At 48.9% G+C, this 13,478-nt stretch overlaps 1 protein-coding gene across 4 annotated transcripts in view; it reads left to right on the top strand.

Moving 5' to 3' along the window:
- The window catches only part of CACNA1G (calcium voltage-gated channel subunit alpha1 G), a 324,600-nt gene that overhangs the window by 33,940 nt on the left and 277,182 nt on the right, over positions 1–13,478 (top strand). For all 4 annotated transcript variants that reach the window (XM_019517481.1, XM_019517491.1, XM_019517507.1 and 1 more), the window contains exons 4-7: positions 2,738–2,897; positions 7,604–7,895; positions 9,382–9,474; positions 11,463–12,261. In XM_019517481.1, the coding sequence (XP_019373026.1) occupies positions 2,738–2,897; positions 7,604–7,895; positions 9,382–9,474; positions 11,463–12,261 (1,344 nt within the window). The remainder of the gene's footprint in view (positions 1–2,737; positions 2,898–7,603; positions 7,896–9,381; positions 9,475–11,462; positions 12,262–13,478) is intronic.

Raw genomic sequence — 13,478 nt, 5'->3', positions numbered from 1 at the left:
TCCTTGAGCTTGGCCCCCAGGGCCTTGTAGTCCTTCATGATGCGGTTTGAACTGCTCCCAGCCGCATCATTTGTTCCCACGTAGATTAGGACCATGGGATACTGGTCCAAGGGTTGAATGAGGTCTGGGGGGTGGGCAACATTGGTAGGATCAGGAGTGGCTGCTGGGTGCATGGGAAGCATTCTTCATCTGGGGGGTAGGTGGGTTGCGGGGGGGACTAAAAAGAGCCCAGTCGGAGCCAGGAGGGTTAGGAAGACCATAGTCCCCTGGGGCTGGGGCTAGTGGCTGGGCTTTCCCGGCCCCAGGGACGTGCTCCAGATGCATATAGGTGTTCGATAAATTGGGCTAACCCATTCCTGATCTAAGTTAGTTCACCTACTCAGATGACCTAACTTAGATCAGGCCTACCATTTTTAGCCCAGTTTAAACCCCCCCAATATCTGCACAAATGGGCATTAGATCAATCTCACCCTAGTCAGGTTGAGCTAAATGTGACATCTGCACATACCCCTTTTCTTTGGTTTAGCTTTTGCCACTTTCCAGGTGACATCCAAGGAATGTTCTGCCAGCAGATAGGCTCATGGAGATGAACCCTCAGTCACTCCATGAGCATATCTGGATTAGGCTCTACTAATATAAATGAGCAATTTTCAACCGTTTCCTCATTGGGTCTCTTCCTTTTCTGGCCACATACGAAGGGCAGTGTGGCCATGACCTGCCAGTTGAGAATCTATAATTTGTGCCTTCCAGAGAGCTAGGTGAAACGATGCCTTCGCCACATCCCTGTTATTTTTGGTAAATACTGGAATGCCTTCCCCTTTGAGAGGGGTTTTTTTTTCCACCATAAATTATGCTCCTAATGTGAACAACCCAGCTATTTCCCAACCCCCAGCAAAACAGAGTGATGTTAAAAACTTATTTTTAAATGAGGAGAGGTGCCAGGGATTCAGTGACATCCATTAAGGACCTCATGCATTGCTATCAATTTTACATCTGAAGCACTCAGATTGTGGGGATGGGCCTCAGTCTAAAACTCCAGGACAGACGAGTAATAAGTTTAACCTCACTCAGGAACTCGAAGGATGATGGGTGTGTTAAACGCAGGCACTGCTACATTAGAAAATCTGTTTGTCTGTATGTGTACGCCAGTGTATCCAATTCAACATTATTAGCCAAATTAAATGCGAGTCAGAACGTCCAGCTTGTTGAACCATCCTGTTGCCTTGACGAGAAGTAATCAGCTCCCGCTCTGTCTATCAATGCTGGAAATTCCTGGGCTCTATTTATTTTTCTGATCCTGTCTATTAAATTTAATCTGGCTTTCTGTTGCTGCTGCTGTTTTAATCATTACAGCAGCTTCAGAATCCTGTTTGTAATTTTTCCCCCCTGCAGAACTGATGGATGGCTGAATTTATCTTCTGCTGTCTAACTGTGGATGTAATTCACTTAATGTATTTGCAAATCCTGGGTAATTTATCTCATCTCCTGTGCAGCATAACTACGATGGGTAGAAACATAGGGTGGGAAGGCGGGGGGAAAAAAGAGAGAGGGTTCTGCAAAATGATAAATGCATGAACCAGCGTAGGTCACTTCAGTTAATTAGAAGATGCGTATGGTGGTTATTTCCTCATTTCTCCAAAAGCGGAGGGGAGGAGGGAAGATCCTTCGGACAGGAGGTGACAACGTCGGATAACAATGAAAAAAGTCTTGTTGAGGTGTCATGGTAGAGGAAGCAACAGTAAAGGTTTCTTTAAATAAAAAATCAATATAAGCAAGACAGCCAATGTGAGAGGCAGAGGGAGATGGAAAGAGAGAGAGGGAGATGAGCAGAATATTACAGACATGTCGGGTGAAATCATTTTTTGTGTGTAAATGTCAAGTTGGAGTCACCATCAATTTGTCTTTGTTACAGAACTGAACGTTCCTGAACTTATATGAATTATCTGTCATGGAAAGTCCTGTATTTTAAGGAGGCAAATGGATGTAGAGAAGACGAGGGGAATTAGGGAGAGAAGGGGATTTTAAAAGAGGCTGTCCAAGGAAAGGTCTCTCTAGATACCACATGGCTCAGATAGTTGTGTAGCTCCACTCGACACCTGAGCTGTGAGCGTGCAAGGGGCGCTCTGGAATAACCCCAGCCGCTGCGTGGTCCGTGGCAGCCAGCGCGATGGCTTGGCCGGCGTCTAGATGCACCATCGCTGCCTGCTGGGCGGCTGCAGAAGCCACGTGCCATTCAGCAGAGGTGGACCGGCTCCTCCAGCTGAGTGGAGGGTTTTGCCACCTCCAAAGCTTTGGCATTGGCGCTGGAGTTCAGCTAGCACAAAGTTGGCGGCGTCAAGTCTGAGCTGAATATTTGGGAGTGAGGAGTTTTAGGAAGCAAGGAGGAGTTCGAGAAGGCGGGGGGTGTGGTGGGGATTATGAGGTAAGCAGATGGTTTGTAGATCAAGTGTCACGGTGGTTATGGGAGCTCGGGCTGCCAAGTGGAAGGTAGGTCTGGAAGAGGGAAGTCCCAAGGTCCTCATCAGAAATGTAGAGGTAAATAAGAGAGCAGCAGATGGGGGGAAGTCACTTGAGGATGAGAAGGACACTGGAGGAGAAGACGATTGGGAGGTTAATGAAGGCAGCTCAGCAATGAGTGGGTTGATGGATGGTTTGGCAAGGACCGAGTGTAGGGAGGGGGTTAGCTACAACAGGATGAATAAGGAACTTTTAACTCGACTTTTCTTCTTTGCCTCAGGTATGCGCATCCTGGTGACCCTTCTCTTGGACACGCTGCCCATGCTGGGGAATGTCCTCCTCCTCTGTTTCTTTGTCTTCTTTATCTTTGGTATCGTGGGAGTCCAGCTATGGGCAGGGCTGCTCAGGAACCGCTGTTTCCTCCCAGAGAACTTCAGCATGTAAGTACAGAAAAGGCCCTCCCCTGGCACTGCCACCACAACTGAGAGCTGTAGGCATGTGCCCGGGGGTCAGAGTCATTGTTGTTCCATCAAGGCCAGTCAAAGTGGGGTCACCGACTTCAGTGGCATGTCACCTTGGCCCTAAGAAAACTGCCAGCTGCTCTGCTACTGAATCACATTGTGGATGTCACGAGAATCGTCACGCTCGTTCTTTCACGAGAAAGCTCACGACTCAGAGGCAGGGGCCTTTTTTTTTTCTTTTCTTTTCTTTTTTTTTTAAATCAGCAGGGAAATGAGTTTAATACACTACCGGTTCTTCAATCTAATAAACCTCTGGCACTAAAGCGGGCACCTGTGCAGTCATTCTCTGTTAAGGAGACCTGTGTATCTGGTGGGAATGCTGCCCTCTGATCCTGATGTAGTGCAAGGAATTGTAATTGCCCAGATTATAGAAGTGTAATGTAAATGTGAGACCCCTCTACATGGAGGTCAGGGTGAGCCGGTGCGAGCTGAGATTGTCTGAAAAGCAGAAGATCAGTGCCTGGGGGGCAGATGAGCATGAGCGGGATGCTAGGGGGACATCACCCCAGAAGCCACTATGCCCAGCTATAGTAGGACAGTTAGCATATGGAGGTGAGCGACTGTTGGATGTAGATCCCAAGGCCATGGCTACGCCACACCTCTAGCATTTTGTGTGAGTGACATGCTCTCACATACCCCACCTGCCTGCTGCTGCTTGCACATCCTAAACCTGGGAACGAGACAGTGAAACGGTTCTGGGGCATCTCCAGGGAGCCACTTCTGATACCTTTGTCTGGTGTTCTGGATTGCTGCTGTGTGGACTGCCCTCCAATGCAGCTTTGCTGCTGCACTTCCTACTTGGCTCACGCAGGAGTGCATCCTTCCCCGAGAGCCCTGGGGGCTGATGTCGGCACACCTGGAGGGTTCCCTTTGTTGAACCAAAGTGGTCACAGGCTGCATGCGAGCAGCTGGCTCTTGCAAGATGCATATACCCTGTCCCAAGAAGCAGCTCTTTTTTTTTTTTTTTTTTTTTACTCTTACTAGGTTTTGCTCACATCTCTCAGTTTCTTCACTGTTTTCTCCTCCGGCCATTGCCCCCTGAGCTTTTATATCTGGAAAACCCCTCCAGCTCAGAGCTGGTCTTCTGGGAACCACAAGGTCTTCGGAGCTGAGCCTGGTATCGGCTGTCGGGTGCATATGAGGGAACCTCAACAATTCAAGGTGCCGAACAAAGGAGGGCGATTTATCCCATCTGTCCCTTCAACAAGACTGAGTGCTTATGCATCAAGCAAGTCCTACATGGCCATCCATTAGCACCTTCTGGCAGGAAAGTGCATTCAGCCCTGCCACCCGGGACTGCTGGTAACCTTGACCCTGCTCGACTCTCAACCTGTGCAAGATGAGATGATGTCACCTTAAAAGAAGCCCCAGCATTTCATAAATATTCCCTATTCCCAAACACAGCCAAAAACTCCCGCCCAGAGGCGTAGCGGGAACAAAGGAGGCTGTGACAAAAAGTTGCCATTTCAGGCGCACTGAGTGCTGTCTGTAACTGCAGCGTGATATTCAGCTGCTGCTCTGATTGACAGGTGCCGTAGAAAAAACCTTAGAGACAGAGATCAGGCTTTCCAGATTCAGCATATAATTAATACGTGACCTTTTCTACATTGGTGGAGACAGTAGGATCTGAATCCCGTTCAGCAGCTGCTATTGTTGATTTGTGCTGAAGCGGCAGTAGCACCTAGGGACCCCAGGAGGATCATGGCACTGTACACAGCATAATGCAATGTAGGGCTAGTGTAACACACAGAAGGTACAGTCCCTGCCCTGAGCCATTCATTATCATAGGTTTGTGGCTTTTAAGGTCAGACGCGCCATTGTGATCAAATCTGGCTTTCTGACTTCCAATTTGCTATTCTTGGCTAGGCCGCTCACCCGCAGTATGAACACTTCCAGTTCCTTACTGATATTCAAACTATCCTCTAGCCCGGGGTTCCCCAAGTGTGGTATGCATACCCCTGGGGGTACGCAAGGCATTTCTGGAGGCATATACAGGAGAAATGATGTAATGGCAGATTTAATTTTCATTATAATAATAATTGGCATTTACGGAGTTCAAATATAAAATGTATGCTGGCAGGGGTACCTGGGCAGCTGATAGGTCTGGAAGGGGGTACTCAATAAGAAAAAGTTTGGGAACCTCTGCCCTAGGGTATAATAGTCTTTGACCTCTTGTAGATAAAGGCCTTCCAAAACACCCACTCCCATTTAGCCTGCAGATCTAATCAGATCTTTCCATTATTAAATAAGGTGGGAAGTCAGGTTGGTCTTCCCCCTGGCAGATGCCCACTACATGTTAAGGTCATAAGTCCCAGGCTGAGGAACTATATTCTCATATTATTCATCTTAGAGCAATAGCGACCAAAACAGCGAAAACAGACACAATGAAAATATTATATATATAATATATATTATATAGATATATAAAACAAACTAACTAACTAGACACTTGATGCTAAAGGCGTTTGGGTCTAGGCACAGAGCAAAGGCTCTGCATCTCTGTACTTCATTTTGCCTGTCGACTCCCAGCAGCTGATCTAACTGTTAGATCCATGCTGGGAGGAGATAGCATTGCAACCTTAGTCCTCTGTCATGCAGCTCCAGACTATTTGTGACATCTCTTGTAGGTTCTGCAATCTTGGGAGCGGAAATTAAAATAACATGGGAAGTCCTTTTAGGTAAATGGTAATCCAGCAAATGAACTGATAACTGCTGCGTAAATCCAAAGTAGCTACAGGTTTGGGTGCTGTTTAATTGAACCAGATTCCAGGGGTTTAGCTAAGCTTTGAATGGTATTAAAGGCAATTCTGTAGGAATTAACTGGGCTACCCTAGGCTTCAAAATAGCTTTTCAAGCTCTACAGGGAGTCCTGGTGGCATTAAGGAGATAGCCAGTTGCAGAGCAAGAAGTAGTCATTTCCAACTGGCCAAAGGACTGTTTAGTCTCCCCCGGTGCGTGTGGTGTGGACTTGCTTATTGTTTCAGGACCATCTTTTGTGGGAATTTTCATCTCACCTGACTTTGAACTGCCGCACTGAATAGCAAACGGGACGTAACTCTGGAGCAGGGAACCTCAAGAGACCCCGGCCTTGTGAAGAACGGAGTCTAAGTGCTGTATTCTGCCACTGCGCAGGGATTTTTGGCATCTTTGGAAAGGCAGAAGATAAAATGGCCTGAACAGATGGATTTCTGCCTTACTGCAGTGAAAACCCTTTGGAAAGGATCTAACATCACCAGGCCAAACTCTGCTTTTGGTTCCCCAACTGTAAGCCAGGAGTAATTCTGGGTGGAGTCGCTATTCAGTAACAGGAGTGGAGTTGCTCCAGATTTACCCCATTGTACCTCACAGCAGAATTTGACTCTCTTCTCTAACTAACTTCTTTTCTCTTCCTTCCTTGCTTTTTTTTTTTGTTGTCTTTGTCTTTCTCATGGTTTTTGCTTAACTAGCAATTGAAGAGGAGGTTCAAGTTTCTTCAGATGCTGTGGATGAAACCGTTTTAGGCTGACTATAAGGCTGTGGTCTCTCTCTCTCTCTCTTTTTTTTTTTTTTTGCCTTTCAGTAGGTGAAGAGAGGCTGTCTGCTAGGAGTCCGGATTCCTGAGCTCTCTTACCCACTGACATGCTCAGTGCCTGAGGGCAAGTCACTTAGCCCCTCGCCCCTCAGTGCCTTGGGGTGCTTGTACATGTCACGGGCATTTAGGGTTGCATTCTGTGCCCCCTACATTGAAACGGTGGGTTTTTAATTGAAACCCACTGTTTCAATTTGGGGGTTTCTGTCCCTGTAACAGTGACCCAATCCTTTTTTGGTGGAGCCTGCCTGCCTCTCCTGTAGCCGGGAGTTGAGCTGCCAGTGGGCCCCGGTCCTTCCTTCTGTGGCAGTGGAGCCCCCCGGGTGGGCTGCTAGTGGGCTGGTTGCTGCCCCAGCTCGGAGGCAGCACCTGGCCCAATCCAAGTCTTCCCCAACTCTAAGCTGAGGCAGCACTCTGCCCCCTAGCAGCCTGCCCGGGCAGCCCCAGGTGGCACCACCATTGCAGGGGGAAGGACCAGGGGCCCCTGCAGCTCGGGGGCTGCTCAGCCCGCTGGCAGCTTGCCCCCTGGCAGTGGGAGAGGTGGGCAGGCTTCGCCAGAAAAAAACGAAGGGGATTGGGCCCCTCACCACTTCTCCCTTCACCAGGCGCCTGCTGAAGGTGGAAGCAGCAAGGGATCTGATGCTTTTTTCCTGCAGAACCTGCCTGCCACTCCTGCAGCTGGGGGGCAAGCTGACTAATAGCTGCAATGCACTGTTGCAAGCTCAACTACATCAGGACATAGCTTAGTTTGCAATGATGCAAACTGATTTCAAACCACCAAAACGCCTGCACGTGTACCACGTGACGCCATTAAGCCACATAAAGTGACACTTTTGTCACACGTACATGGGAATGGCGTCACGTGTACAAGCGCCCTCGGTTTCCTAAAGTGGATTAAAAATGTGAACTCGGAGGTGGCTGCTGCAAGGTCTGTTCTGTAAGATGCGTTGAGATCCTGGACGCACATTGTTGGAGATGCACTGTTATTACTGTTGTGATTATCTTGACAGGTTGCCTTTAGTCAGTGTGCAAAACCCAATTGTCTGGTCTCTTTAAGCCCTTATACAGTAGAGTTGGAAAGATACTACCAGACAGAGAACGAGGACGAGAACCCCTTCATCTGCTCCCAGCCGCGGGAGAATGGCATGCGCTACTGCCGCAACATCCCAACGCGGAGAGAAGAAGGTCTAGAGTGCACCCTAGACTATTACTCCTATAATGATACCACTAATACCTCCTGCGTCAACTGGAACCAGTATTATACCAACTGTTCAGCTGGGGAGCACAACCCCTTCAAAGGAGCAATCAACTTTGATAACATTGGCTACGCATGGATTGCAATATTTCAGGTGAGCACAGCAAGCAGAGCATTTCCATCCCTGCTAATAGTCACAAGCATAATGGGAGGGCAGGTCAAATTGCTCTCTACCTGTGTGCACAGAGATCAACATGATAAAAGTAGCTGCTTCTGGGGCTGACACATCCACAGCGAGCACTGGTGCAATAATGCCAGAGCCCCACAGAATTTCCATATGGCAACTGGATGTCCCCGTGGAGAAGTCTTCTTCACTTAAGGTGAAAGCTCACCCTTGTAAAAGGGCTGGGCACTACTGAAATCCAATTCCCAAGCTTACCTGGGAATCAGGTGTCCCTAGGTGTAGGGACTTCATGCTGGTGCTTTGGCCAGAAGTGACCTTCAACTTTACTGAACCCATGAGTTTCCTTTCCGTTCAGTCTTTGCATTTCACTTTCCTTTGTGTCGTCAACTCTTGAGACCCTCCTCTGGGTGGCATTAAAGAAATAAGCTGCTGGCTGCCGGTAACTTCTAGGATTTGTCTGCATGGGGAAGCGGTTGTGCAACAAGCTAGACTGTGAGTGTAGGCTAGGAGCTGTTCTGCCCTCACTCCTTGTGTGGACACATATAGAGTGTCTGTGTGTAGTTTCCCTTGGTTAACTTTCAGGGTGAACTAAGCTAAGCCTCAGGAGAGCACGTTACGGGTATATTTATACCTCTGCTTGTGGCGACTCCTAAGAGAAACCTTCAACTGCTGTGAGCTACACAAGCTGCCCGTCCCCATCTATATTGCTTTGCTGGTGTACACACAGAAACATAGGGAGACTAATTCCTAGAAGGGCTCCAATAGAGAGGAGCCTTCACCAGAGCCTGTCTAGGGAGCTTACCCCTACTTCCTTCTCCTCCGGTGCTTTGTTCTCATTATGATTAGGGTAGAGATTAGAAGCAGGGTGCAGAAGAGCAACTGGATTTGCTGTCCTTTCATCTGGCTCAGCTCAAGTGAGCACTAAACACTCAAGTGAGCACTAAACTGAGGAGAGAGGATGGGACCTGGCTAGGAAAGAAGCTCAGCCTCATATCTTCTGGAAATGGCGTGGACTACTGGGTGGGCTAGAGAGAGGGGTTGCTATAGCCAGTCAGCAGACCACAGTCAGGGACAGGATGGACATACACCAAGTGTGGAATAAAACAGCTTGTGCAGGATGCTGGTCCCAGGCCTCTATTCATAACCTGCCCTACACCCTCTCTGGGTCCTCCCCACCAGGGCTGCTCTACATCATGCCCATCCCACCCCAAAATGCACCAGTGGGTTGGGATATGTGGAAGAACATTGCTTCAAAGTAATGCAGTCCAGGAAGTGGGGAGAGGACTCTGTTGAACCTGCCTTATGGCATTCTCCTCGGCCTGGTTGTTTTACAGCTGCAAAATGTGGGCTGCCCAGCTCGATCCCACTGCGGTGGGGATTGCGTATTGAGCTGCATGAGAGGCCAGGCCGGCCTTTCACCCTCTGAGCTGATTCTTCCTTCTCCTGCCCCTTCCAGGTCATCACGCTGGAGGGCTGGGTGGACATCATGTACTTTGTCATGGACGCACACTCCTTCTACAATTTCATCTACTTCATCCTGCTGATCATTGTGAGTGACCTTTCATCCCTCCCCGAGGATGGCATGCATTTTGCTCAGGCATACGGGGGAGGACAGTGGGGTGTGAGTGGGGGACAGATGGGCAGGGAGGGGTTTGGGTAGGGTGGTCAGCTCTGTCTGGGGAATGTTGAAACCAGCTTGGTGCAAGACTTACAGCTCTCTGTTATAAGGGAGAAAGGTGTTAATGCCTCTCATCTGAAGGGGTAAATTTCTGCTGCAGTTACACAAGGAGCAGCATTTTGCTGGGGAAAAGAGGGGAGGAAAGGTTTGTTCTCTTGATCCATGCTGGGCTTACTTCTTCCTACAGTGTAATAGGTCACCCTCCTCATCCTCCCTCCTGCTTTTGCCCTAGGCCCCTCCTCTTCTGCTTGCATTTTAAATAAAAAGAACAAAACCTTAAAGAGTGACTGACTGCTTTGCTGGTGAAGGGTGCCAAATTTTTTGTGTTCTTCCGGTACAGAAATCTTCCAAATTCACTCCCTTCTCAACCAAAAAACACCCCGTTTGGATTTTTCATACAGTTACAAGCCCTCTCTGCTCAAAGGTCGCTGAACCCCAGTCCCAACTTTCCAAAAGGTTGGTCTAGCTCAGCCTCCCTTGTCCCATGCCATCCTTGGATGCCCCATTAAGGATGGCAACTGGGAGAGTTTCTTCAGTATGGTTTCCAGCCTACTAGGCCGTGGACTAGTAGATCCTGCCATATCAGCCATCAAACAGTACTGTGATGATTTATGGTCATTACCAGCTCTGGGCTGCATCTGAACCAGCGATGTGGAAGTAAGACGTTGTTTCCCTGACTCATCTTGACACTTCCTTTCATGAACAGTGGTAGTTTTTCCTGACCTGCAAAATGTCCTTTGTGAATCCAAGAGTACGGAGAATAAAGGAGAAAGAGCACTTTGCTGTGTGCTGAACTGGGAGCATTGATAGCACGCGGCCAGGTTTTCTTATAGGTTAACAGAGACTGGAGTAAATCCAGTTGTTTATAATTCGGGCTGAACAGTGCTGGGAACCAACTGAAAGCAGAACCTAATGGTATCTTAAATTGGAATAAAATATCACGTTCTAGGAGGGAGGCAGCTGATGTTCCTGGGTAACAATATCCCCACAAATCCAGTTAACAAAGAAGGGGATCTGTTCACAAGCCACCCACATGCTGCCAGGAAAAACACTCCTATCAGTAGGGCTCAGTGTATTCATCCTAATGCCACTAATTGTGGTAATTACAAGCGCTGAGACAGAAAAACAAGATCTTAAAAAAGCAAAATCTTTTTGTCAAAATAAATCTTCCCTCCTCTTTGATCTATGGCGTCATCCCTGGAGCCCTGGCGTGGGAGTCCCCCGGGTGTGCATTCGGGGAGGCGGTACCCAGCAAAATGAGTCAGCAGGAGTGTGATCTTTCAGCTTTGCTGATATAGCCGTCCTTGCCCCACTTTGCTGAGCGATTCATCTTTGCCTCTTGTGCATCAGCTTCAGTCGTGACCCGGCTCCATGCTCTAACGTGTGTGCAAACGCTCCTCGTCAGCACACCCTACTCCAGGCGCAGGCAATTATTTTGAGCAGAGGGTGCTTACTGAGTTTTGGCAAGCCATTGAGGGCCGCATGACAGGCAGCCCAGGGCAGATAAATATTCATTTTCTAAATTTTTTAGGGGCTCCGCAGGCTGGATAGAATGGCCTGGCGGGCCACATCCGACCCCCGGGCTGCATTTTGCCCACCCCTGCCCTACTCTGTGTCCTTGTACTGGCTTCCCTCGCCTCCGCTTTGCCCTCACCCCCAACCCGTACACACATCTGTTTATGCACCTGTCCGCTTCTCTCTATATCTTTTGAGCTCTCTGGGACAGGGGTTGTCTGTGTGATGCTGGTTTGCCCATGGACAAGCGGGCTCGGTTCTTGATGCCTGCTGTGCTTTGCATGTTTAGAAGCTCCTGCCTCTGCCTCTCTCCGGGACTGATAGCATGTTTTGTTCCCCTTTAGGTGGGTTCCTTCTTCATGATCAACCTCTGCTTAGTGGTCATAGCAACCCAGTTCTCAGAAACCAAGCAGCGGGAGAGTCAGCTGATGAAGGAGCAGCGGGTCCGTTACTTGTCCAATGCCAGCACGCTGGCCAGTTTTTCAGAGCCAGGGAGCTGCTATGATGAACTTCTCAAATATTTGGTTTATGTTACCCGGAAGGCCAGCAAACAGCTGGTTGAAGCTTATAGAGCAGCAGGGTTGAAAATGGGGCTCCTCTCCAGCCCTGGGAATAAGAACGGGGCTGATAGGCAGCCCTGCAAACATCGTCAAAGGAAAAGATCGTCTGTGCACCATCTAATTCACCACCACCACCACCACCACCATCACTATCACATGGGCAATGGGAACCTGCGGGCACCACGTGCCAGCCCCGAGATCAGCGATGTGGAAACCAGTTCCCTCCACAATAGCACCAACAGGCTAATGCTTCCTCCCTCAACGCCTAATCTCCACGGTGCTTCCAGCAACACAGAATCAGTCCACAGCATCTACCACGCCGATTGCCACTTTGAGCCAATCCGTTGCAGGTCATCCCTCCCTCAGCCTGGCCTCAGCTTACCAAGCCCAGAGGGGCTCCCCAAGAGTATGGTTGGCAGCAAAGTCTACCCCACCGTACACCCCAGTACCTCCCATGAGATGCTGAAGGAGAAAAGCTTAGGAGAACTGGCAGCTAACCCTGGGGCTGGCACACTAACAAACCTCAACATACCTCCTGGGCCATACAGCACCATGCACAAGCTCCTGGAGAACCAGAGCACCGGTGAGTGTTGGGACTGAGGATCAGCCACTGATTGTGTTTCTGGAGTAAGAGAGAAGTCCTAATTTTTTTCTTTCCACTGAATCTTTCCAGGATTCTTTTCAGTCCACGTTACTGATAAAGGAGATGGCTTTCCAGGTAAGGCCAGTCAGCATCTTACAGTCCACCGAAGGCACCCTGAGCACAGAAATGGCTGCCTCACAACTTTGTCCTCACCAAAGTCCTAGGGTTTTTCCTAAGAACCATCTCCTCCTTCTGTGCTCCTCAGTCCCATCATGCTCCTAGATCAGGGGCAGGCAATTATTTCAGGCGGAGGGCTGCTTACTGAGTTTTGGCAAGCCAACGAGGGCTGCATGGCAGGCATCCAGGGGCAGATAAATATTCATTTTCTAAATATTTTAAGGGCCCTGCAGGCTGGATAGAACGGCCTGGTGGGCTGGATGTGGCCCGCGGGCCACACTTTGCCCACCCTTGTCCTAGAAGCTACCTAAACTCAGCTTACCCAAAGGTCAGGGCAGTTCAGGTCCATCTTTCAAGGAAACTTGAGTGATTATGCTGGGTGCACACTCCACTGTTTGGTGCTCAGGTCCCTCTAGGTAGTGACATGAATCCCTGATTCTCTGATACCCAAGTGCCTCACGTACCAGAAAGACTTTATCTTCATAACACACCTTTGAGTGTTAGTCCCATTTTACAGAAGTGTAGAGAAATTAAATATCAGATTTTTAGAGCTTCTGACCATCTACATGTCTAATGCAAGGCAACGGCAAATGCAGAGGTGGTTGGTCTTGAAAATCAGGCCCTAGCTGAGAATCCTGTAGGCAGTCTGTGGCAGAGCCTGACATCAAATCCAGTTTTCACAAATCCCAGGGTCATACCTATGTCATAAGACTTTCCTCCCCCTTCCCCATCCCAGGGTTTCAGAGCATGCCCAAATCTGTTCAGATTCTCTCAACCTCCAAACTCTGGAAGTCTTTCTAGACCCATATTTTATAAGAGATGAGTGGTAGGTCCAACATCAGCCCCAAGCAGAGACGCTTAGTTCACCCTTGCAGCACATATGCTCGAACCAGATGTAGTTGGCCAATGATTCCAGAATCTCACAAGAGAGGACTGATTTAGGCTTGAAAACTGATTTTGAGGTGAGGTTGGAAGGCACTGGGTTTTCAGTTAAACTAGATCATGGGCTTGTGTATCGGTCAAGAGCACACTTTTGCAAC

The sequence above is a fragment of the Gavialis gangeticus genome, unplaced genomic scaffold (genome assembly GCF_001723915.1).
Source record: "Gavialis gangeticus isolate Ggan-Ray unplaced genomic scaffold, GavGan_comp1, whole genome shotgun sequence".
NCBI lineage: Eukaryota > Metazoa > Chordata > Crocodylia > Gavialidae > Gavialis > Gavialis gangeticus.
The sequence above is the reverse complement of the archived record's forward strand: the minus strand, read 5'-3'. Positions and strand labels throughout refer to the sequence as shown.